This window comes from Hyposmocoma kahamanoa, unplaced genomic scaffold (assembly GCF_003589595.1).
Source record: "Hyposmocoma kahamanoa isolate Upper Pololo Valley unplaced genomic scaffold, ASM358959v1 63, whole genome shotgun sequence".
Lineage (NCBI taxonomy): Eukaryota > Metazoa > Arthropoda > Insecta > Lepidoptera > Cosmopterigidae > Hyposmocoma > Hyposmocoma kahamanoa.
In genome coordinates this window covers 8113405-8140664 of record NW_020653851.1, presented here as the reverse complement: position 1 = coordinate 8140664, position 27260 = coordinate 8113405, and the positions used below count along the sequence as shown (strand labels likewise).

The 27260-nt window shown below is 36.3% G+C and overlaps 3 protein-coding genes across 3 annotated transcripts in view; 1 reads left to right on the top strand and 2 right to left on the bottom strand.

Moving 5' to 3' along the window:
* The window catches only part of LOC113230337, a 12703-nt gene extending 11724 nt beyond the window's left edge, over positions 1–979 (top strand). Inside the window, exon 4 of the mRNA XM_026464230.1 lies at positions 702–979. Coding sequence (XP_026320015.1) covers positions 702–828 — 127 coding nt within the window. The 3' untranslated portion in view covers positions 829–979. The remainder of the gene's footprint in view (positions 1–701) is intronic.
* Positions 980–1694: 715 nt separating this feature from the next.
* LOC113230435 lies at positions 1695–2950 on the bottom strand. Its single transcript, XM_026464368.1, has 2 exons — positions 2810–2950; positions 1695–2606 (listed from the first exon to the last, which is right to left on the bottom strand). The coding sequence occupies exons 1-2, from the start codon at positions 2898–2900 to the stop codon at positions 2005–2007; spliced, it is 693 nt and encodes a 230-aa protein (XP_026320153.1). The 5' UTR covers positions 2901–2950; the 3' UTR covers positions 1695–2004.
* A 17253-nt stretch (positions 2951–20203) lies between these two features.
* Positions 20204–24342, bottom strand: LOC113230014 (mucin-12-like). Its single transcript, XM_026463735.1, has 3 exons — positions 24218–24342; positions 20635–23727; positions 20204–20407 (listed from the first exon to the last, which is right to left on the bottom strand). The coding sequence occupies exons 1-3, from the start codon at positions 24315–24317 to the stop codon at positions 20391–20393; spliced, it is 3210 nt and encodes a 1069-aa protein (XP_026319520.1). The 5' UTR covers positions 24318–24342; the 3' UTR covers positions 20204–20390.
* Positions 24343–27260: the final 2918 nt, after the last annotated feature.

Here is a 27260-nt window from a genome sequence, read left to right as displayed (position 1 = left end):
CAGGAGGAGACTGCCAGAGATATGTCCTTTTAATATGTAATGTAATCGGACACGCTAAAGCCAATGGTGCCATAAAAACAAAAGCGCATTACTCTTCTTAACGTCTTATGCTGATTTTCAGTGGAGGCACTGATTTACATCCTGTTTTAAAAAACAATTTTGGTTTTATTTAAGTTCAAATTTTAGAATTGAATTAAAACAGGACGTAAATGCTTTAAAACAGTTGTGAAAAACTGAAACATGATCTCCTCAAAAATTTTCCGAAATGACGCTTTCGCCCTTTCTACAATACACCGAAGATATGGAAAAGTTCGTTTTTCTACATTGGCCCAGCCAGGGATCGAACCTGGGACCTCAGAGATAGCGACATCATGAAAACCGGTGTGCAAGCTACTCAACCACGGAGGTCGTCATTCTTTTCATGAACACTAGACACAGCGTCACAGGTGTCATGGACACACACATAGACAACCACAAATGACACCCAAACTCACGACAGAAATAAATGTAGGCCATATAAATATTCCTCTCGACTCGGGATTCGAACTCGGGACCTTTGCATAGCAGACTAAAACATGAATGCATAATGAAAAAAAAAAGAAATATTTCATGCTTGTTATTTTTAAATGTTCTGTGCTTATCGATTAAAATTCGAATAAATAAAAAATTGATATCAAAATCAATGTTTTGCAATTTTTCAGCCCTGGGATAACACGTAGCATGAGTGGGCCCGTCCTCGATGCAAGATCTATTTCGGCTGGATCTTCAGTGCGTCTCGACCCTTCGGGACAAGGATACTACGATACTTACGCTTCAGCGGGACATTAGACGTACATCATAAAAAATAACAACTATAATTATGCACACTAGTTTATCTTGAGATAAGTGCCAAGAATACACAATCGACAAAATTGAATTGGCATTTTTGCTACTTTGAATAACTTTCTACACATATAATTTAAAAATTATCATTACAAAATTGTTTAACCTAAATTATTGACTATATGACGACTTCGGTAACCAACCGGTTTGCATTGTGAGAAAGTCTTGGGTTCGATTCACAGTAGGACCAATTTGGGAAACCAATTTTTCTAAATTGGTTCTTGTCTGGGTGTTTTCTGTAGTGCTCCGATTCCGTTGCTCTGGTACTCAAAGTCAACGGAATTGAGGTCAGGCGGAACCAAAAAAAAAATTTATTTTGTTTTTGAATTTAATTGTATTAAATTTTTTTATGTTTGATCCATGTTGGTCGATATAAATGATTTATTATTTATTATTATTAATTAGTACATTGTGGGAAACGAAGTTTTGAAATGTACAAATATTTTCGACTATCAACTTACTTTTTCACTGTTAACCGCGGATATTATTATATAAAGGTATATATATAATAAAAGTATTCAGTACTTAATTCTAAGAAGGTTCCGTGAACTACAAGAAGGTTTTGTGTCTTTCAGGTTTGATAGCAATGTTTCTCTTATATTATTCAAAATGCGGTGTGTGTCATATCTTTAGATTAATTTGTGTATTTTCCATTAGTTTCACGAGATTTAAAAATAAGAAAACAGTACGCGAAAGCAAATTCAGTTTATTAATAAAGGTTTTGGTTTTTCACAGTCATTTGATTACAACTCTATTAAGCGATGTTACAAAAAAAAACTGGTAAGAAAGACTTCTAGAAGTAAACCTTAGTTTAGTTGTCTTTAAACTAAATATGTTAGTAACCCGTACAACCGAATTAAAAAATAATAATTGACTTGCAAAATATTTTTTAATAACAAATGAATTTAGTTGACAGTATTTAATTGAGGAAATTTATCAACTGAACTAATCATTACATTTTTTCGAAATTATTAAATGCCTACAAAAACGAATTAATCAACTTCGTAGCTACCAATATGAGATACGACGGTTGGAAAGTACAAAGCAAGTCCAGAAAAATTCTTATTTTCTAACTTATCATAGGTATTGACTGGCAAATGGCAATTAACTTTGACTACCTCCTTACTTATGAGGAAGCTCTAGTCTGTACTGAGGCTTGTTGTAGGTATAACCGCCGCCGCCGGGAGACGGAGATGGTACGGGCTGCGGCACTGGTGCGGGTTGAGGTATTGGTGCAGGTTGCGGCGGGATAATTGGCACTTGAGGAGGAGTCACTATAATCGCGTCGTCGGTGAACCCTACGTCGCGACCAGGGAAGGACTGTCGGAATTGAGAAATTGACTGCTGGTACACTTGGGGTGGTTGGTACACTTGCTGTTGGCGGTAAACTTGCGGCTGCTGCTGATATTGTTGGGCTTGATAAGTTTGTGGGTAATATTGAGGCTGGAATCTTGTTGGTACTCCGTATTGAGTTGACACTTGTGGAGCACCGTATTCAGCTGGCAGTTGTTCTAATCTACCAAACATCTGCCCTAGGAAAGGAAACTTGTTGGTCAGCGTCGCCCATAATCCTGTACCACCGACCTGGTTAGACCCTCCGTTACCCCAGAAGAGACGTTGAGAGGGCTCGGGGATAAAATTAGAACCTACTACGACAGAGTAAGGATCATTGGGCCCAATGTTATAGGGCGCCTGCCTTTCAGGGTAGTAGGCCACTGCGCTACCTGAAGAAGAAGAAATAGCCCATTAATCACACTTTATTTAATTACTGCTAGTTAAAAACAACGTCCAATAACGCAGAAAATTGCGAATATCTTATTTATAAACGCGAGCGTTCATTGACTTGTAGATGCACTGTTATATAAATCAATAAGTCCAATGTGTCATAGCGTTGCACAATATCGACCACACAATCCACCGCACGTACCCACGACACCGCACACCAGAAGAACAGCGCACGCATTCATTTTGGGAAGAGCTCGACTCCGACTGATTGACGAAACTGCCCGTCTTTCCATTTATACCTCCACTATTTGCTCCTAAAGAGGACCTTGAAGTAAAATTCTCGTAACCCAATATTGAAAGTGTGAGGTAATGGTGGTGGCTCACCCAGCGGCAGTGTGGACAATAGGTGCGACATCTAGGTGACTCGTGCGCCGCCCGCCGCCACCGCCCCCAAACCACAGGACGTGCCGAAATCACATGTCCAATTTGTCACGTGTCACTCAAACCGTGTTATTCAGATTTACAACGCACAATATGAATTAGTTAGTAGCTATAACAAGTGAAATCGTCGCGATTGGGATGTTGTTTTAAAAATACACTAAAAATATTTTTCTAAAGTAGAATACCTAATTTATCAAGTTTTTGAATGGCTGTCAAAACATGCGTTGTTTTTAGAAGCTCTTTGAAAAGCGACACACCATATCGGACATGAAAGAGTCATTGCGTAAGGCAAATACAAAAACAGAAAATTATTTCGAGTTGTTGAAATGTTGTTAACCTTTTAAGGGTTTCGATGCATCCCTAAAAAAATGATGTCGCAACTTAAGCCTCGTATTTCTGTACAAATTATTCCGCGGTTACACGCGAGAGCAAATTAATAAAGTAATAAATTAAAAGCTGTATATTGCTCCATTGTATATTTTTTTGTGAAATCGGGAAATACAGCTTGGAATTTATCCTTATGGTTCTTTCAACTCTTGTTGATTATTAATTAAGATTTTAGTATAATTTTTTGCTTTAAATGCTTATTCATATCACGTAGCAGACTTTTATGGATACCCAAAAGCATGAAAAATAAATACATCCTGTATAATCGATAAGGTTTTGTGAAAAATGCACTCAAACGCGTGCGTGTGTGTTTACCCAACATAATCGGCATTATTCATACGATAACGTGTATTTGTCTTCACCAGTTGTCACGGTATTGTCGCAGAAGCGTTTTGCGAAACGTTACTCAACAAAGCTTCACACGATGCCCAAATGAAGACCTCGTATTCCATAGATAAGATTATTTCAAATCGTACACTTTTCTGATTACATTTACGGGGACAAGGACTCTAGTATAGAGTTTTCCTCTACGATAATTAGTCATTTTGTACGGAAATCTAGAACAGTCTAGTTGTTAACATAATCTAGCGCTGACAGTTTTGTAGAGCAGTAATTACACAAAATGTTTAACCAATTGGTAAGGCAACGCAATTTAAATTTTCAACTATGTTTGTTGTTATATAAAGTACAACATTGCTCCTGTCTTATGAACAAGTGTTTATTTTGAAACACTAAGTACCTATACATCACACGTGAAACCAAATACTGAAGTAAATAAAAAATTATGGAATTGAGAACATAATTTGAAAGAAAAATTACTGAATGAAAGCAATAAAATATTCTCGTTTTTACGTGTGCAACTAATTAATATCTATAAATAAAAATACTCGCATTATTCGCAATAACATTCATTTAGTTTTTCTTTTATTTTCAAATTCGTTCGTCGTCGTTTTTTTTTCTCAATCTCATCATTTTTGAGTTACGACTCTTTATGGTTTCATGTGCAATACATTATATTAAAATTTTAAACCTCTGTAACTATGTGTTTACTTAAGAGGTCTAAAAAGAGTTTATCCCAGATACATTGAGCTAGGAATTACTGTAGGTATTTTATTAACCCATCATGCATCCTAGAGACACTCGGTGTCCCTAACGATATTCGTAAATTTTTATAAGTCTTTATTGAATAGATTATATGGCAGCAGCAACGGCCCCCTGAAGACTATCGCGGCTAGGAGTGAATGCCCCTTAATGCGGCATATGCACGGCAGCTGCGCGTTAGAGAGACATCGTGTGGTTCTAGGAGGTTACAGTACCAAAATTGGTACTAATTGGTACTGTCGCAAAGTCAATAGACGGAAGGAGATCAGGCGTTCTGGTTTTTGTCGATATATGTCCGGAAAATGGTCTGATAATGTATGGATTTCATAAACTTAAGTGAACGCGAAAACACATGGACGCCTGACCGTTTTCTGTTTTTTATGAAATACCTTAGTACCTACCTAACAACTGTTATACAATCATGATTACAATCATGAAAACAATATAGCACGAATTAATCCTAAAGTCAGGTCTATTCGTTTCTCTATACGGCATAAGTTCTTATCTCTAAATCTGACCAGCTAAGCGTTTAATTGATTAGTAATATGAAAACAGGCGCGGGCGCAATGGGTCAAGCGTCAACTTGTGTTACCACTGCGCGTGGCGTCCATATTGACAGAGATTTAATGCCTCATAGTCATGATTTTCCCCGTGTTACTTTTTATTTGCTTTGTTACGTAATTTAGAGTTCAGAAGGAAAAGTATGTTTGTTTATTAATAAAGTAAAAAAATTGTTAGTATGTGTGATGATTAAACTTAATATTTAGGGGGTTCAAGTAAGACGTGTTAAAGTTCGTGGCAGTTCTCACGGACGTTAGGGTGGAACAGATGTGATGATAAGGGCAGGTAATTAAATATTTAGTACTAATTTACACTGCGTCATTTAAAACTGTTTAGCAGCAGTAGAGCTCGTTCTGAAAGAGTGCGTCCAGGGAAGTATCGCCACCTTACCTATTTCTGCCGCCAAGCAGTAATGTTAGTATTACTGCGTTCCGGTTTTGAAGGGTAAGAGTGCTGATACAATTACAGGCACATGGAACTTGTCAACTTATATCTCAGGGTGACAGGCGAAGAGGCAGTGCCCCTCAGATCGTTGCGATTTAAAGCTCTGAGCGGCACTGCAACTGTTATGGACAGGCGTGTAGCTTATCATCAGGCGCACGACTCGTTCGTTCCGTCACTTGATATTATAAAAAAAAATAGTTCACATATTCATAAAATACGAGTGGGGTGGGCCTCGGTCTGGTTTAGATAACAGGGTGTGCTTATGCTGCGGAACGCACCATACCAGGAGCTCGACCAGCCAGCAGTAACGAACGGTATGTTCAATAAATAAAACAAATGTAGAGTTTAACAATTGAAATATCATATTATTCAGCGTCTGATAAATTTAAAATAAAGTTTCAACGTCCTACATAAAGATTCACATACTTTGAGAAATATTTGCACAATTCTTATGTAGACAATAATGTAAGCACCGAATGTAATCATACCGTTCAAGTGTTGAGTTTAAAACCTTTTCGACTTAGCTATGGAAAATATGTACGAGCGTGTTTTCAATCTATTGAATGATTGCATATTATACTGTTTTGGAAATAACTCAAGGATTTCAATAAAACATTATAGTTGTCGAAACTGTGTATCACATAGAACTTGTGATTACTATCATGACAAATTACATCATTATAGATGTTCCTCTCTGTACACTGGTATATTTTTTATGGTACTCAAACTACGTTTACGTACGTGCGTACGTTACCTTATGGAAAATGACATAACATTAATATAAGAAATAATAAATATAACTTTTATATAAAAAAGAGACCTCAAAAGTTTGTGAAATGTAATAAACCGGATTTTTTTTTGGGTTTTCCTTTGCCACCCCTAAAGGAACCTGGTGTATTACATTTGGAATATTTTCTTCAAATTTGAATAGGACCAGTGGTACTCCATTTCCAAAAAAAAAGAATCATCGACATATATTTACAAATGTCGGAGTAATCGCATAATATAGACACACAAAAAAATACCCGATTTAGAATTTCCTCCTTTTTTTAGTCGGTTAATTATAAACTTGCTGTTCTTGACAGTCGTCTTCACAAAGTCACAAATTCATTTAAGGGGCAATGTATACGGTTGATTTTCAAACTTTATCATAACTGTACTAATAGTGAAACAAAAACTTCTAAAGATTTATTATATAGCTTCTGCGTACTTGGATAACGAAAATCTATGTTAGTGACCCATTTAGCTCTTGCAAGTCGTTTCGATGTATGAAATAAATATTGTAAATGATAAATGTGTAGGTTAAAATGTTTATTTACAACGAGCAACCCCTAGAGTTTCTTGCTCATTCTTCTCATTCATCTGCCTTGCGAATGACCAGTAGAGTTTAATCAATATGACGATCTCAAGTGTAATTTACTTACCTATAAAATAAACACTTTTACCGCCACCTTAAATATAACATAATAATAATAACGCACACTCAACAAAGTCCCGCACTAGGGAAACTTTGTGTCGCGGGTGCTATGGATACACATAGACAACCACAAATTACACTCAAATTCACGAGAGAAACAAATGTAGGCCATACAAATATTTCTCCTGGCCCGGGAAATGAACCTGGGACCTCTGCGTGGCAGTCCAGCATGGTAACCGTTCGGCCACAGAGGAAGTTTAAAGGTAGGCGTCAACAGATCCGCAGCGCACGCATCGGACGGATCACATTATACGGATTTTAGTATTCTTTTGTATAGAAGTTTATACAACTGCGTCCACTAATCCGCATTGTATGGACCGCACGCACCGGCCTGTCGGTAATGCCGACGCAATTGCTCGGAGGGGCAACTTTTCCGATGCGTGCCGACGACGTCATACGGATTGCGTATCAGTGGACGCACCCAGCGTGCGCGCCGCTGCACCGCGCCAGCCGTCATTTGCTATTTGTTAAGAAGAGTAGCATATTTAGCATGAGACATAGGAAAATCAGGAAATAGCGTATGATATTCTCCACGTTGCGATCTCTTCTTAAATATATCATGTATCCAGATATTGTTTCCTTTTTTTCTTCTGCCAACATATAAGCCACCACGACAAATTGTTCTTCATCACTTTCCAAATCCATTGTCTCGCACACACAAGTTACACTCGTCCGCTCACTACGAAAAGTGGCGTCGGCAACATGGACGCTGCGGATACATGACGCTCGCATTAGTGCGCCGGGATAACAGTTTGGTCAGCGTCTGACGCCTCACGGCGCCCAAGTGACGCGCGAAGCCGCTCGAAGGCTACCAAGGGTCCATAATAATATAATATAAAGGATTCCATATTTGCATAACACAAATTTGTACCTTAATAATTGGAAAATATAGATGAATATGCTATAGGCGAAAACGCGACGCTTCGACTCTGCGCCAATGTGAGTTGAGCCTCATTCTATTCCCAACTACGTGTAACGTATTTAGTTTGTTATCGCATGATTTTTATTTTACATACCGTTGCATTGTAGAAAAGAAAAGGTAGCGCATTACGTGTGAAATATTTGCAAGTTTCTAATAGTAACACTCTAGACATACAAGAATTATGTGATCTTTAATATTATTTTTTCCTTTCTACCTTCAATACAAAACCTATAGAATACTTAAATACGTACAAGTGGTACAAATCTTTAGATACTTGCCTATTATAACAGAGAGAGAGAGAGATTTACAAAAAAAAATGCTTAGTAAATTAAACTACTGACGGCTGACTCATCCGTGACCATGGATATAAACAAAAAAAAAACAAATATACGTAATTTAGATCCGAAAAAATAATTTCATTTCCTATGTGTAACATTCGCGAAAACTTAAACACTCCTAAAAAATGCTGTTATATCTTAAATATTCAGTGCGTAAGTGTTTGTGGAAATAAATCAGCTAAGGCACAAGATGAAACTCAAGAACCAGCACTCAAAAGAGCAAAACTTTTAAAGCAAAGTATTTTAATCTCGAACTCACTAAAAATGACGAAACTCAAAAATAAATAAATGCAACACCTAACGAAAATGCAGCTGTTAATGCATTAACACTACAGACTGCCTTGGGTTGATCATCATTTTAAAGGCTATGCTAACATTGACATGATCGTAAATATGCAGAACCGTGCAAATAATTTGCAATAATTTATTTGTCACTAAAATGCATTCGACGTTTTGAGATAAGCTGCTTTTAAAAAAATCATTAATTCTTCGAGGGAACGTACTGTGTTGTATTTATAGTAAAAAGAACCATTTTTGTATGTATTAAACGAACTTGTGACATTGTGAAAACGGATATATCAAGAACAACTAATTTATTTTTATTACACTTATTAATGTTATTAGTAGGTACGTGTGTCACGATTTTTCATAAAGAGACTATTACTATTCATACTATAATATCAATTACATATAAATATGGGTGATAGTACGTACATTAGAAGGAGCACGAGGACATATTTATCCTTTTGGTCCTACCAGTAAAGCATAATGACATATTAGCCCTCGTGCTTCTACCAGTGGGAGCACCCAGTAGGAGCATGAGGAAACGGACGAAAGTGGTACTTTTTAGCTGACCCAACCACAGATTTTAAGAAGAGTAATAAAACATGTAACATATGACGATTAAGAACTAGGACTAATCGGTAGTTTACATTTCACATCAAAATATTAACCTTAAGCCTTCAACATATTTATTTTAAATACATTATTAGCTGCTTAAAGTTGAGTTTGATTGGATACAAATATTTTCATAAATGCAAAGTTTTCTGCTAAAATTGTTGTTATGTGGCGCGGTGTCAAGCAGTAACAAATAAGTCAATAGTAAAAGAATGATTTATAAAAAAATTATAATATAGGAGAATATTAATGTAGTTAAGGCCAAAGAACATAAATTTGTATTATTTAAATTTTACTAATTTTTTTGAATTTGATGAATGACTACAATCAAATAAGGCGATAGGTCAATCGCAACCACGCAACCATCGGATTAAGTTTTATTTATTCCTTAAAGTCTCCAATTGTTCACACTATTCGTATGTTGCTTTAGAGACTTGGTGAAATGAAAACAGTACTATACTAATAGCGTTATAGTAATTTTAGTACAGCTTAAGATGGCGTAAGAATACAATAGGTGGTTTTAAGTAATCTTTATTGGAAATAATGGTTTCAGATAAGAACATCTTTTTGACGAGAAAGTCAAGCTGGGACTTAAAAATATATTAGGTAGTTAAAATGATATTTATTTAAACCGTATTAAGAAATCGTTATCACAGAGCTTAGAGGATGTAATTCCATAGTCTAAGTCACAGAGGCGTTTGGACACCACAGACAAACACAGACCACATAAATTTCTTCCGTTGGATACACGGTAATATGTCAAACGTAGTTCAGAAAACAAATGGCACGTTCTTACTATATGTTACATAAAGAATCTATAACTTTTTAGTAGAGCAGGAAGTACTGCCACCTCACCTATTTCTGCCGCCAAGCATTAAAGTGAGCATTACTCCGTTCCGGTTTCGAAGGTTTACATTTACGAAAATGTAATTAGTTTCGAAGAATAGTAATTTTTTTACAAAAAATAGTGAGAAACCTAATGTCTAATACGAGGAACAAAAATAATAACTGACTGTTATTGACAGTCGTCTTAACAAATTTATTTAAGGGACTATGTATACTCTTCTATATAAGTTTTCGGTAGATATTCAAAATTCGCCGCAAACTCACAAGATTTAAAACTCTTTTCACAAACCCTTGGTCAAAAGGTCCTTGCAAAAGAAGTCCGTTATCTACCCAGGATGCTGTGAGAGGCCATTGACGTTAAAAGACATCCTAATTTCAACAGGGAAGATGGTTTCTCCGTACAAGTTTGGGATCCAGTATTTCCTCTGATGAAAAATCCCAAACAGACATAAGACTGCAGTACTAATTAATATGTTTTAGATATTCTAATTTCTATTATTAATTAATAATAAATTGAACTTAATAAAAAATCATTCAATAAAATAATTTGTAAAACTTAATGTAGCGTAAATTGGAATGTTTTCTTTGTAAAATTAAAAATAAAGTATTTAATTAATAACTATATTGTAAGTATAGTGAGAAAATAGGGTGGTGTGCATTAATATTACACATAACTGGTTGAAGACTGTACCACCTCAGTCAACCGTGACCATGGGACCTGTAAAGGGCCCGAAACGTCGGTTTGTTTGAAAAAACACATATACGCGATTTAAATCCGGAAAAATAGTTTCATTTCCTATGTGTAACAATTGCGAAAACTTAAGAACTAAGTTTTTTTTATAATGATGTGTACATAATATATATTAGTAACAGTGAAAGAAGCTTGTGAAAGAGTTTTCCAGGGAAGTACTGCCACCTTACATATTTCTGTCGCCAGGCACTAAAGTAAGCATTACTGAATTCCGGTTTTGAAGGGTTAGGTGCTGGTGAAATTACAGGCACACGGGACTTGTCAAATGTCTTAGGGTGACGAGCGCAGTGTAAGTGCCCCGCAGATCGTTGCGATTTAAAGCTCTAAAGCACTGCAGCTGTTATGGACAGGCGTGTCGCTTACTGCCAGGCGCACGATTTATTCCTCCTGTCACTTGTTATTATAAAAAAATTACCAAACGATTTACTGCACATACTGTTGTTTGTCTAATAATTAAAATGTTACATTAAAAAAAATAACGGTCATATAGTGCACTCAATATTAAAGTATGAATATCGCTTACATTTCACATTCATCAAAAATAATGTGATGAAAATCTGTCATAGCTTCGTAACCTCAATGGTCTAACTACGTAAGGGCAATGAAGACATGTATTTTTTTATATACTGGAAGATGAGCTGACATAGGAGGGGATGAAGTCGGTAATTCATAGCCGGGCTCGACTCAATTCAGTAATGCTCGGCCAGGCCTGGTCAGACCTGAATTGGGTCCGATAAGATCCATTCATAATCTATTCTTATGTTTAGGAGTGAATAATACCTACCTATATATAGTACTTCATCGATTTGTTCGTCTTTGAAATTTGTGATAAAATCAACCAAAGTAACCTGATCAGGGTGAAACTAAATGAATATTTTTATCGCACACGTGCTATTTTAACCTACCTGTTACGATACCTAGTCATAAAGAGTTCTGATGACGCAGTGGACATACGAACGGAAAAATTACATTTTTTCATGAACAATCATTAATAACAATAATTATTTTATTGAATATTATATTTTATTACCATGATATTCATATTTCTTTGTGAAATACTCCACTAGTGTAGGGTTATTATTGATAAATCTGTTTTAATTATCATGTTATTCATCCCTGTTAATTATTTTGAACCCAGCTCTCCGGTTGACTGGTAGAGAATGCCTAATGGCATTAAGTCCGCCATTTGTACTGTTTAGTGTGCAATTAAGTTTAAATAAATAAAAATAAATAAATAAAAAGATTGAACAAACACAAAGAAAATCCAGCTGGATGTTTGCCCCGATCTGGCAAACTGGTGCTGGTTCGTATCTAGACTGATCGAAGGAATTTTTCTTTGTGTTTGCTCGATTTTTGTATTAATAATAGTTCATAAAAGTCGTAAAATATTTTGAGAAATAAAACTAGGATCTGATGACTATCGTAATATCAATTCAGATTAGGGTTATGAAACACTTTTAAATTTTGTTTTTATATCTTCACAACAACGTCGATTAAGTTGATTGACCTAGATAGAATATGTTCTACATTATGACAAATGTCTACAAACAAATCGCTCGGGTGTGAAATCTAGCTATGTTCTAGTTTCAGTAAGCTAGCAATTTTTTGTAACGATTCATGGATGCGAAAACAATTGTTTTTACGGTAACACGCTATTTAAATAAATTGTCGTATTTACAAAACATACATTATGTTTTCCAATGACAATTACAGGCAATGAGTTTTAACAGTTGATATTATTGTTTATAACATCCCCAACTCGCATTAGCCCTTCTTAGATGGAACCCTTACCCAGCAGTGGGATGAATAATATGTACCCATTTTCCTATACGTGGAATGTCCAATAGCGTAGGTGCTATTACAGTTTGACACGACTACAATACAATAAATCATATGTATTATACGATCCATCATACTAAGCATTGAAGGTCAGAATGCGATGCACGATTTAAGGGTCTTCCCAAATCTGACGACGCGCAACGCGGTGCATACTCACAAAGGATTCTAAATTAAGCGCACAATAACAGAATCTGTTGAAAGGTGAATCTTATTACAGTAAGAACTTTATGTGTGTTTATTTATTTTATACATTATTACTTCGGGCGCAAGATTTATATTCTTTTAGCAGTACTAATCACGCTGCGCTGCGCTTCGTCAGATTTCCATCGGCCCTAAGGTAAAGATGACAACCATAAATCCTGTTATTTATTGTAATCAGTTTAAAATAATATTTATTATGGTATCTTTACGCCTCCGGTCTTAAATATTATACTGGACATTGGATTTAATCAATCTCTGCATATATTTCTAAGAAAATATATAAATACATATACATATTTGCATGTGATATGTAAGTGTGAGTAAAAACTTGTTAATAAACAGACTGTTGGATAAAAAGGATAAATACTATATCTGTATAAAGATGACCATTATATTTTTTGTATGGCTATTACAGGTTTTTTAATGGCAATCAAAAGTATTTTCAAAACGTTTGCTAGCAGATATTTATCACTCATTTGGTATTTGACTTTTTTCATTATTTTGTTTTTAATTGTAATTGTGGCAAAATTGAATTAAGTATGTTCTTACACATCTGTAACATAATAAGTGTTTATGTTATAGAAAAATCAGTACTTTTGAATTTATATATATTATGAAAAAATATACAAAGATTTCTTGACACGTCATCTATTTAAAATAAAATTAAAAAAATTATTCAAATCCATTTCTGTAACATTACAAGTAAAATGGCAATGTAGCACCAAATGAGCGTTATGCTGTTATCTCATTGCATGAAATTTTCTTTCATCTATTGCTGTTGTTTTATTTTTTATTGAGCAGAGTTCCAATTTGTCCACATAAAGCACTAAATACCTACTATTTAATAAAAGTCATAATTATGTACGTAATACACTATAATTGTCACATCCGATACCAAAATCGTGATTGCTTAAACTTCCAATTTAGTTAACGACGCAAACTTAAATTACCTAAAACGAAAAAACCCGCCAAGTCGCAAAAAAACAGACGATTGTTGAATTCATGTATGTATGGTATGGGTAACACATAGTTAGGAAATATGTGTTATGGGCACTTTATAAGAACCATTTTATCGTGGCTGTATTAAATAACATGTTTCACCATCTTCTTTCAATCATTAGTCGTCAACTCGTTATTAATTCCAAGATAGGTAGGTATACAAAACCATATTTTTATTTTATTTTTTCATACTTATTTTAAATTTTTTTTAAACTCTCAACCTTAGAATAATAACGCATAGAAGCCTAGCCCGCACACGCTAAGTGAGGCAAGTTAGAGGGTTCCAAACGCGTCCCAGGAGCGCGCGGGCTGTTAGTGCTCAAGGTCATATTGCACCGCGAACAGCTCCAAAATTTTTTGCTAAAAATGACGAAATGTGCGGTAAATGGGTGTAAAAATACAACAGACAAACAAAATAGACACTAACATCGCATTCCACAAGTAAGTAATGCGTTTCAACTCATATTTTTATGTAAATATTCACTAAAACAGAAAAATAATTTCGCGGCAACAAGATACGAAAGTGTTGCAAAGTAACGAATTTTTTTTCTCCCCATTTTGCTATTCTGTATCAAAATAATTATATTACGTAAATTTTAGTGGTGCCTGTAATTTCGATTTATTTGCGCATTTTGAACTAATATTTACTCGAATAAACATTAAATGTTTTCGTTAACTCCTGTAAGTGATTGGGACACTTAATTATTTTATAATACTTTTAACGGCTCTGCGTTCATGCTTTATTGAATAATTATTTATTTTAATTTTATTTGAATTGGAGCACATATTGCAACAAATTTACAGTACTTATATATTTGTTTCTACTATAGTGTTGGCACCACCAGTACAACTTTGATAGCTTATTATATGTCTTTCTTTTCGTAACTCAAGCGAAATATTTTTTATTAAAATATTTTATTTTCTTAAAAGGGGAGCATTCTTAAGCGATTTTTTAATCTATTTTAACAGTTATTTTCTTTAATGTTTGCTTATGGCATTTTCGGTTTTAGGTTTCGAATATGGCACTTATTTCTAAATCCAAGATGGCGGGCGCGATTTTTCGAATAATGGCAAGTTGGGTATCGTTTTCGAGATGTTTGGGAATGTTCAATACAAATATGTGACTCATTTCTAAATCCAAGATGGCAAACAGGACAGTTCAAACAAAAGCAATATTCGTAATGAGCACCCCCAAATACCTCGAAAACGATACCCAACTTGCCATTATTTGAAAAATCGTGCCCGCCATCTTGGATTTACAAATAGTGCCATATTTACACTGAGCATCCCCAAATACCTCGAAAGTGATACCCACATAGCATTTTTTTGAAAAAATCGTGCCCGCCATCTTGGATTTAGAAATGAGTGCCATATTCGTAATGAGCACCCCCAAGTACCTCGAAAATGATACCCATATTGTATTTATTTGAAAACTCGTGTCCGCCATCTTGGATTTAGAAATGAGTGCCATATTCGTAATGAGCATCCCCAAATATCTCGAAAAGGATACCCATATAGCATTTTTTTGAAAAATCGTGCCCGCCATCTTAGATTTAGAAATGAGTGCCATATTCGTAATGAGCACCCAAGTACCTCGAAAATGATACTCATATTGCATTTATTTGAAAACTCGTGTCCGCCATCTTGGATTTAGAAATGAGTGCCACATTCGTAATGAGCACCCCCAAGTACCTCGAAAATGATACCCATATTGCATTTATTTGAAAACTCGTGTCCGCCATCTTGGATTTAGAAATGAGTGCCATATTCGTAATGAGCATCCCCAAATACCTCGAAAATGATACCCATATTGCATTTTTTTGAAAAAATCGTGCCCGCCATCTTGGATTTAGAAATGAGTGCCATATTCGTAATGAGCACCCCCAAGTACCTCGAAAATGATACCCATATTGCATTTTTTTGAAAAATCGTGCCCGCCATCTTGGATGTAGAAATGAGTGCCATATTCGTCATGAGCATCCCCAAGTACCTCGAAAATGATACCCATATTGCATTTATTTCAAAACTCGTGTCCGCCATCTTGGATTTAGAAATGAGTGCCATATTCGTAATGAGCATCCCCAAATACCTCGAAAAGGATACCCATATAGCATATTTTGAAAAATCGTGTCCGCCATCTTGGATTTACAAATAAGTGCTATATTCGTTTTTCATCGACAAAACCGAGCACATCTGTAGGCACCTGATCGACAATGTCGGGCAAATCTGTAGGCACCTTTAACTTAATGATGAGTTAAGCAAGATACAATTTCCCCATTTTTGAGGGAAATGTTATTCCATGGCATCATTATTTGTATATTTGTGTGCGTGCCGACGAGCGTAGTTACAAGTTGCTTACGCCTACATGAATTTGGTTTTTGCCTCACTTGTGACAGTTCGTTTGATATGAAACTATCATTCTATGCGTTATTATTCTAAGCTCTCAACTTTAAAATAAGAACATCAAACAATTACTATTGGGCACCGATTTTTCTAAATAAATGGATTGCATGCCCTTTTTAAATATAACATTATCAATAACATTAAAGACACTGCGCATTTATACCCTACAATATAAAATATATAAAATATATAATATATATATAATATAAAAATTATAAACAGCAGAACAAGTGATAAGTACTTTTTGTTAACCCGTACATGGACAGTAGGTATTTAAATGGTACGGCACACAAAAAAGTCACTACTTTTGTTTGTGCCGTAGTTTGATTTAAAATAAAATGTTCAATATAAATTAATGAATTTTGTCATTAGGTATATTGTTGAGACTTCTCTATGGAGAAGCAGTAGGCGGCAATTAGCAATCACAAAGAAAGCACTTGAAAATCGCATTGTGAAGCACGTTGTTGTTTTTTTCTATATACTGAAACGAGGTACCTAATATGTACCAGGGTATTTAATTTTACGGTAAACGTTACTGTCCATGAACGGGTTAATTTAAAAAATAATTAACTTCATACAATGTGTTGGTCCCATAATTTCATTGAAAGCTGGCAATTGTTTAGTTTGATAAGTAATTATTTATGATAAACTGCGGCCATGACCAGCCTATGTGTGCGTTGAGTAGGCGAACATTACTCAGCTCTTCTAGTTAACGCTTAAGGTAGTACACGACGATCCTGTTTTTATATAAAATAGTTTGCGTGAATGTACAAAAACGTGACTTTTTTCAAATGAAGTGGCATTAATGCGGTATGATCAATCTTAACATACAATTTTCGCCCAGTTATAAGTGAGCCCGTTACATTTTTTTTCCATTTTTGTATGGATTAATGATGATACTTGATGAAAAGCGAAAAGACAACCATGAAAGAAATAACAAAAGAAAACCTTGACGTACCTACATAAAAAACATTTTTTTAAATAACTATTCATTAATAATCCAAAATTTTAATAACTCTCGCAAAACACACAACAAAGCTTGCATGTTGTCTTGGAAATGACAGGCATACAAATTCATCAGGTCGCAGAAACTTTTAGAGTCGTTGACCTAACAAATGAAATCACGGGAGGATTAGAATCAATTGCAAAATTGTATACAATTTTTTATGTGACAGCGATCAAATGAAAAAGTAAATAAATAATGTAATTAACTTACACAGACCTAATGATGAAAAAATGTCAATGAAACTGAAACCGGTTACCAGATTTCGATGTATTAGCATCGTTAACATGCTAGACAGGTCACACGACTAGGCTAGGGATAAAATTTTCTACATAATCGGTGCTTTACATCACTTCAACGAATAATAATGTATGTCTGTGTAGCTACGAATATCTATTACATTCTTAAAATTGAATATGTAATTTTTTAATTTCGCTCAATTTGTCAAGTCAAATTTATTTCTAAAAGATTTTTTCATTATCGTTATTAATCCATACATACGTTAGGCACGTCTCTGTAAGTGCTTTTTGACCTAAAGCACTTACAGACACGTGCCTGTGAGGTTTCTTTAGAATTAAAAAAAAAATTATGTAAAGATTTTATGTCTTTTTTTTATAGCTCTAAAAATCGTTTCATAGCCTTTATTTAAAAGTGAATACATTTGTAAATACTAAAATATTAATAAATTAGAATAAATGTGGATGAAATAAAATTGTATGATAAATAACCATCATCGTTGATTTTGTACTTTTAATATCTATAATAGTACAATTTTTCGACATTCGAGAGAGACAAAGACGTCTAATTGGCCATACTGCCATAGACATACTGCAATAGTTTAATTTTCTGACTTTTTTTCGCGAGAAATCGTTATATCTTTACAGTGGCCATTTTGAAACTCCCTTTAATATCGAGTTCTTAGGTTTTCGCGATTGTTACACATAGGAAATGAACTATTTTTCCGGATTTAAATCGCGTATATTTGTTTTTTCAAACAAACCGACGTTTCGGGTCCTTTATTGGTCCCATGGTCACGGTTGATCGTCAACAAACTTAGTTTCATTTCCCTTTAATATATACAAAAAATGTCTTTTACTCATCTAAAGATTGTATAACAATTACAGAAACGTTATGATAGGACTGGCACGTTCTCTGGAACAAAAGTCCTGAAATTAAATATAACATAGAAAAGTTGGAATTTTACACTCTAGTAACATCTGTCAGAAAATTCTAGCTTCACTTACCTACGAGTGATAATTACAATTATTAATTTATGCAGGTCCTGGGTACAATTTTAAAGTGCTTCAGCCGTAGCAACTTTATTTGCCGGAGACGTTTCAATGGATTATAACTATTGTTATTTAATGTAATACGTATTAAGGACTGCAAAACATTTATTTATTTATTTATTTATTTCAACATCTTCTAACATAACAAAATAAAAGCTCTCTTCTTTTAAATGGGTTATTTAAAATCTTTGTAATAAAAGTTCGGGTCGATAGCGTTGTTTACATTAAGAAAGATGTTTACAAAACAACATTTACAACGTAAATCGTATATTCAAGCAATGACTCATTATTTTTAATTAATATGCATAGTTTATTGTGTATGAACAACATGACTGATACCTGATTGACTGGTGCCTCTATATATTTTAAGAGCTCGATTTAAACATTGTATTTTAACCAGACCTTGAAAGCTAGGTATGTACGCTGCACTATATGCTGCCTAATTCACTTCACAGTCATCTCTTAGTCATGCTCGACAAAAGCTTTACAAAGAATGAAGAGTTACATGAATTATGGATTAGTAAATACTTGGTGGCTACATTTTATTCTTTATGTGACTGACGATCGGATGTGATTTCAACGAGTACGGGTTTTACCTACCTGAAATTCGTAATAAATACTCGTTACTTGTAGGTATGTGTCACAAACTCAACACTTTTATATCGAAGTTGTTTGACACCTACACCTGACAAATTATCGAGTTAAAGTTAGTGTACAGCACAATTATCATACATTATCATAAACCTATCGTAGTCCACTGTTGCACATAAGCCTCTCCCAATATGCACAATTTCGCCCGGTCCTCAGCTTGTTGCATCGCATCCAACTGTTGCCAGCACGTTTTCGCAAATCGTCACTCCATCTGGCCAGAGGGCATCCTACACTACGATTACTGGTATCCACACAAGTACTCGTTTTCCCCACTGGTTATAATAGTTATTATTATGATCATGATCTCAAAATAATATTTTTCAATGTTATCCACCTACTGTACAGTTTATATAAAAATATATTCTCAGAAATCATTCCTCGCGTTGTTCACACCAACAAAAAATCACCAAGTATCTATGAATTATTAATATGGTTGCTAGCATCCCTAGTTGTGAACAATGGGCGAGAATGATTATATCACTATATATACGAGACACATGGTGATTTACGATGACGGCGATGATCGCCCGCTTATGTCCTTATGCGAGAACTCCTTAATGACGGCAATCATTACAATCACTATAATAGTTATAAAGATCTTAAGAAACTTTGTAAAGTACTATTCTAACATGCAAGCTTCGGAATAGTTCGATATTTGCGAAAAGAGGCAAGTACAAAAACTTATTAAGGTAAACTTTTAATTGCAGTGACGAACTGGATAACGGAATAATTATAATGTCAAATAATACATAAAAACGCAATGCAATAAACAATACAAATATCAACTTCCGTAATCCTCGAATACTCAGTAGATTGGATTTTAAAGCAAGTTTTGAAGTCGTTCCAGTTTACCTTCACGGTTTAGACGTAAAGAAGCGTTTTACCGACAAAAAGTTTCTCAATACCTATAGTATCCACGGCTACCTTATTAGTGTATCGTATTATTCTTGTAGAAATGTATTACGAATACTGTTTTACTGATGAGATAATTTTATTAGATAAATTTTATAAAGGAAGATAAAATAGCACAAGTATAAATTTCTCATGGCATGTATTATTACATTTAAAAATTATAAATACTTAATACAATAATATTTAACTTACAACAACAAGTTATGGCTGCAATATGCTACATTCTCACGCAATTCTTATACAAGTCTTTTACTTTTAACATATTTAAGGCTCTACTCACAAGATTTGGTAAATAGATCTTTCAGTTCTCCTGAAACTGTTCTATCGTTTACCGTATCCTGAAACAAAACAAAAGTGTGATCACAGACCAAATAAAAGTGTCATTAAACCTCAGCATAGTGTGTAATGTAATATTTACGTGTTTCTATTGCACAAGAAAATTACAGAGAATTAAAATTATAGTGAAATGTATAAATGAGATGTAAAAAGTATTTTTTTCCAACTGATTCTAGTTATTTGCAATAATAAATTTTCGTGTTACGGATATTTTTTCTTGTGTACTTACCTACTTTTGCGACAGCTCCAGCAGAGGCATGCGCCGAGGCTGAGCTGCTGGCATAGCTTCCTCCGAAACCGAACGCTCCAATGCCGGCACTCGCTTGGCTTTTCGCTGCTGCGCCACTGAGCCCATAATTGCCGCTACCGTTTGATCCGCATCCACCTTTACAGCCACTTACTCTATTATCGGGGGTTTCATAGTTGCCACCACGAAATGCTTTAGCTTGTGCACTAACCCCAGCAGTCACTCCGCTTCCATCGGTCAATGATTTTCCGTTCGAGGAATTAATACCAGTCGCTGATGGATTTCCAAAATTATCTACTTGAGAACCTACGGGTTGTGGGTTTCCAGAAGATGCAAGTCCATTTCCTACAAGTTTACCATCGTCGTACGATTTTAAGAGCCCAGGCGGGCCGCCGAAGCCCCCAGTGTAAACGACAGTATTGGCACTGGCAACAGCACTACTTGATAAATGAGTTCCACTGTTTTGACCAAACTGTGATGGAGAGTGACCGCAACTTCCAGATGAACATACTGTTGGGTTGTAAGATCCTGCTGCTGTAGGTTTATATTGGCCATTGTTTGAAGGATTGCTTAATCCCGACCGTGATCCACAATTCCCATAAGTGCAAGTTGACGGATTATAAGAACCTGATGTTGTGGGATTGTATTGACCATTGTTTGAAGGACCGATGTGTCCGAGTTGTGTTCCACAATTTCCAGATGTGCAGGATGTTGGATTATAAGAGCCCGGCACTGTGGGTTTGTTGACAGACACCGAAACAGCTGGCGCATTAAAATCTTTGGGTTCCAACACTCCCGGAGGTCCACTAAATCCATAAGTAGGTTTATTCTGACCATGATTGTTGTTACTGACGGCTGTAGTTGACGTTAATGTTCCAGCTTGTCCGTAATTAGAAGGCTGGCTAGATTGACTGCCACAGTTTCCAGAAGTACAAATTGATGGTTTGTAAGATCCTGTCGGAGATGTTGGTTCATAAAAACTGCCTTGTGAAAGGCCAGATTGAATGGGTCCACAGTTTCCATAAGAACATGCAGAGGAAAATGTGGTTCCCGGCGAAGTTGGCTTATATGTTCTACTAGGAATGTTGCCGTAGTTTAGAGGCTGACTAAGTTTAGTGTCACAATTTCCAGAAGTACAAGTTGGTGGTTTGTAAGATCCTGTCGGCAATACTGGTTCATAAGGACCAGGTGAAAGACCAGGCTGAGTAGACCCACAGCTTCCATGAGAACACGTGAAAGGAAATGAGCTTCCTGGCGAAATTGGCTTGAAACTTCCACTGGGAATGTTGCCGTAATTTAGTGGCTTAGTAGGTTTAGTGCCACAATTTTCAGAGGTACATATACTTGAAACATACGAGTCTGACGAAGTTGATATACCATGCCCAGGTTGCTGGGTCCCACAATTTCCAGTGGCGCAAGGTGTAGGACTGTTAGATCCAGGTTTATATAAGGATTCATTGGGTAATTGTTGCACTTCACACTTGCCAGAAGTACAAGATGAAGGACCTGTTGGTTTATATGAGGCCCCATTTGACGGTCCAGTCGGAGCATAAGGAGGGTAGATAGGGTATGGCGTTGTGGGCATGCTTCCACAATTGCCAGACGTGCAGAGTGGCTTATACAATCCAGTTGACGGTGACGGTTGGTATTGAGGTGCACTGGGACCTGGCGGTTTATAGATGGGTTTGTGTTGAAGTCCTGTCGGTGAGCTATTCTGGTTATGAGGCAATAATGAACCTGTGGGTGGAGTGTACGAGGCCGACGTTACGGATGGTTTATAATCAGATGCAGGAATTTTCGATGGAAGAGTGAAATCGTTTAGTTGCAAAATTCCAGGCGGTCCTCCAAAACCACCAACATAAGGAGGGATTTTCTCAGTGACGGAGGAAGCAATACTACTTGGTTTGGTGGTATCGTAAGATCCTGAAAACAAATTAGATCCTGATCCGGAACTAGTCAAAAAAGTATTTGAGTACGATCCTTGCTGTAAATTACTAGGATATTTAGATATCGCTGACGGTGAAGTGACACAATTTGGAGTCCCACAATTTGTTGCAGCAGATGGTGCCAATGGTACAAAATCAGGGATATCGTCCTGTGAGTTTGAAAGAGTTGGTTTTTTGGTGTTAAGATCTGTTGAAGGTAAAGGAGTATTGTTACAATTTCCAGACACACAATCCACAGTTGCACTAGAGCTCGAAGGGTATGAATTATTTGGTGCACAGTTACCCGTAGAACAAGGAGTTTTTTCAGGTGACGATGGCTTATTGTAACTACCTTGTATGGGCACGGCATAACTAGACGGTAAATGTTCTGTGTCGTATGCGCTCCCTGTAGGAAATCCACAGTTTGGTGATGTGCACGGTGTCTGTTCTTTAGGACTTATCAAATAGGTAGCTGGTTTATTGACCGGCCCTGACGAGCTAGGGAAAGCACCCGCTGAGGTTTGACTGTATGCTGGTTTAGGTGTCGAGGCAGAACCACAATTCCCATTTAAGCACCCGTCAGTACTTGACATACTCAATGAATTATGAGGTTTCTCGTTTCCATTGTACGTACTTGCCGTAGTGCTACGCACTATGTTAACAGGAATATCGTCAAAATATATAGACGCTGTATCAGTAGGAGAACATTGACCTGGTGCGCAATTATTTTTATTTATATTGGAATTACAGTTTGATCCTGTGCATCCCTGATCTTGACTTGAGCAATCGCCGGTTATGCATGGTTTGGAATTTGCAGTTGATCCAACAAAACTACCAGCACTAGCTATAGCTGCGGCGTTGGCACCACTTCCAGTACTGCCTGTTCCAAAGCCAGGCGCTCCTTTAATTCCAGTTTGGCAGGATCCAGATGAACACCCTCCTGCGCTTGGTATTACGTTACCGCCACTTCTGATTACGTTAGGAATGAGACCGGAACCACCAAAACTGAACGAGCTAGAACTAGCACTAGCGCTTGACGAAGCATGACTGGACGATAAAGATTTTGAAAAGCTACCGGAGTAACTTCCAGCACTCGGTATTGACAGTGGTATTCCACCAAATCCGCCAAAAGTGCCAGCTCCGGCGTGAGCTATAACAAAAAAAAACCAGTTATGAATAAAATATATCAATTAAAGTAGGTAGGTAAGTACCTACGGTGCTTAAACTTCGAAGGCTATATGTTTGAGTCACAAGTGCATACATAATTATTGAGAAAATAGAATTTAACTTATTTATAAGATAACTGTACCTATATTATTTTTCCATAACCTCGACCTCGGTGGCCCAATGGTTTGCATTGTGGGTACTGGATAATAATAAGGAGATCGATTCCCGGTAGGACCAATTTGGGAAATAAACTTAACTAAATTGGCTCTGGTCTGGGTGTTCTGGAAAGTGCGAAATTCCGTAGTTTGAGACCACGCAATTGGTGTGGTCGTCTGGCACAAGTGTAGATTTATTTTGATATTTTAAATTATTTTCATTTATACACTAAAATACATATGAATAGATATTTGTAAGTATAGCAATATTTTACTGTCACTAAATTTGAACATAGTTATCCCTTCTTATGTACTTACCTCCTGCAAATGCACCGCTTCCGACCCCGTAACCACTAGGACTTGCTGTCACTAAATTTGTCACACCTAACACTATGGCATATATTGTGAGCTCCATCATGATGAAGCTTCCGAACTACAATGTTGTTTCCCTGTGCCCGCCCGGCTTTATAAAGCAAAGCACAAATAGATACTCGTGTGTATATTACAGCAAAAAACCTGTTGGTGTTTACTGCGAATCAGAGGTTCGCGTAGGCACTTAGACGGTTATTGTTTTCCGTACGTTAAACACCAAGGTTTTTCTGCCGATAGCAATAATTTTGGAAACATCAACCGTAATACGAATTTCAACGTAGAGTCAAGGTGACCAGAATCAAATATTTTGTTATTTATTTTAAACATAATCCACGGTTACACAAAATTATTACATGTCATAATTGTTCTTGTGACGCGAGTTTATTTATTTCTACACTACATACAAATCGTTCGCAATAAATTAAGTAGGTATTATAAAAGTGAAATAATAATTTTTGGTAAAGAAAATAGTAATCGGGCAGCCCTTAGATACGGTAGGCCACAGCTTAATTAAGATATACAAAATGTCAAAGTTCTTTGTTAAAAACTTAGGCACAATTTCCACGTTAACATAGCGTCAACTTTTTTGTTCAAAAAATTAATGAATTAATAAAATATTCTTTAATGCACATAAAGAATTACAATGACATCACATAACCGTAACGTAAGTATCACAGAGTAAGGTAATGTACAGTCAAGAGCACATCAAGCTTGACACTTTGTACTTTAGACCGTTCTTATCGTGAGCGGCATAGAGTTGGATTTAAGTCTTAAGTGTCAAGCTTGACGTGCTCTTGACCCTGTACAATAATAATAATAACGCACACACTAGGGCAACCCTGTGTCGCGGGTGCCATGAACACATACATAGACAACTATAAATTACACCCGAACTCACGAGAGAAATAAATGTAGGTCATACAAATATTTCTCCCGGCCCGGGAACCGAACCTGGGACCTCTGCGTGGCAGTCCGGCATGGTAATCGTTCGGCCACCGAGGCAGTTAATGGACAATAGGCGGCCTTATTGCTAACTAGCAATTTCTTCCAGGCAACCTTAGAATAGAAATTTAACAGCTGGAATGGGGAAAAAAATGTTGTATGGTAGGTACAGTCAACAGCACGATTAGCTTTACACTTCACATTTCAATTGAACTCAATTCACTTATGACAAGAACAGCACAGTGTCCCGATGATTTTACTGTACTGTACTATAGCTTGATGTGATTTTACTATAATTCAAAATGTCTATTAGTCACGTTCCATAAAAGGTTGTGTTAAGTTCAGCGGAAAATACGCAGCTTGATCCGGGAGCGTTTTTATTTTTATTGTTGTGGCAAATTAATCGATCTGTACAGGGATCGGTATGTGCCCATGATACAAATCGTGTTCTTTATCGAGTGACATCATTGCGGCTATGTTATTGACTTTGGTTGGAGATGTTCCTTGATCGTTTTCTAACAATTATTTTATACAAATGTTTTAAAACCATAAATCTGCCTGGAGATCTCAACAACCAAAATCAATGTAGTAGCAATAGAGATCCTTGAGAAAAAGTTCGTCCAGGGAAGAACTGCCACCTAACCTATTTCTGCCGCCAAGCATTAATGTGAGCATTACTGTGTTTCAGAAGGGTAAGGGTGCTGGTGAAATTATAGGCACATGAGACTTGTCAACATATCTTCGGGGATAGTGTAAACTCGCGAATGTAGCATACTTAAAAGCCGCGTATATACAGTAAACCAACTTTTACAGGAGAGGGATTTAACGTTATTACTTTATTAATGGCTACGACTTTCATGTTTGCACTGTAAGCATTCATTTATGTTGTCTACGGACTGATAACAATAGATTCCCGTATATCACGCTAATTTGGTTACCACGACATATACGCAGATTTGATTCGGCCACTAAATTACCGAAATAGAAACTCATCATCCAATGCCAGTTACGCGTAACTGCACTATCCTATACTATCTTTTATAAAGTAAATATCATGTAGAGCTACATTCAATTTAACACCAGAAAGAATAACTATAAAACTCAGTAATATCGTATATTATACTTGGCCAATGCCTGCTCCTGATGACGTGGACTGCCCTAGACATTCTCAATTTGTGTTTCTCCTATTCCCTTCTCTTCTTTACCGTAAACTGTCCATGAGTGACAACCGAAGATTTCGCAAGGTGGACGTGAAGTTCTTTACATACGCAAATATTGCCAGGATGTAATGTTATCCTTTTAGTAGCAGTAGAGCTCCATGTGAAAGAGTTCGTTCAGTGAAGTACTGCCACCTTACCTATGTCTGCCGCCAAGCGGTAATGTGAGCATTCCGATTTTGAAGGGTAAGGATGCTGGTGAAATTACAGGCACGTGGGACTTGTCAACTTATGTCTCAGGGCACGGTGCAGTGGCAGTGTTCCTCAGATTTTTACGATTTAAAACTCTGAGTAGTACTGCAATTGCTATGGACAGCGTGTCGCTTACACCAGGCGCACGACTCATTCGTTCCGTCACTTGATATTATAAAAAAAAAATGTTCATACATTCATAAAATACGAGTGGGGTCGGCTTCGGCCTGCGGCGCGTGGTCGGTGGATTGGATTAGGTATCTATAGGTATTGCATTAAAAAGAAAAAGTTCAAAATATCTCTCGTGTTGGTATTTTTATACACAATAATAAATACAGTGTATGTATAAATTGACAGTTCAAATGAACCTTTGCCCAGCCTCGTCCTATTATTCCTTCGCCCAACTGGGCGAATAATAGGCCGATGATGATTCAAATGAAACACGTCTGGCGGCTATTTATTGCATAAGTGTGACCAATATTCAGTAGATAGTCGATAGAATACTTATCGGCTGTAATCACTAGCTGCTTGTAAGCGGGCAACTTTTGCGCAATGAACAGTCATTTTATTCCAAAACGTCAGACTATATATAGATAAAAGTATAAATACTTACAATAGACGCAAAGTATATTTACCGA

Excerpts from the sequence above, each read along its gene's own strand:
- LOC113230435 (XM_026464368.1), bottom strand. The coding sequence starts at position 2,900 with ATGGAAAGACGGGCAGTTTCGTCAATCAGTCGGAGTCGAGCTCTTCCC. Across the intron at positions 2,607-2,809 it reads TCTGGTGTGCGGTGTCGTGG|GTAGCGCAGTGGCCTACTAC; the intron begins GTACGTGCGGTG and ends CTTCTTCTTCAG.
- LOC113230014 (XM_026463735.1), bottom strand. The coding sequence starts at position 24,317 with ATGATGGAGCTCACAATATATGCCATAGTGTTAGGTGTGACAAATTTA. Across the intron at positions 23,728-24,217 it reads AAGCGGTGCATTTGCAGGAG|CTCACGCCGGAGCTGGCACT; the intron begins GTAAGTACATAA and ends TTTTTGTTATAG.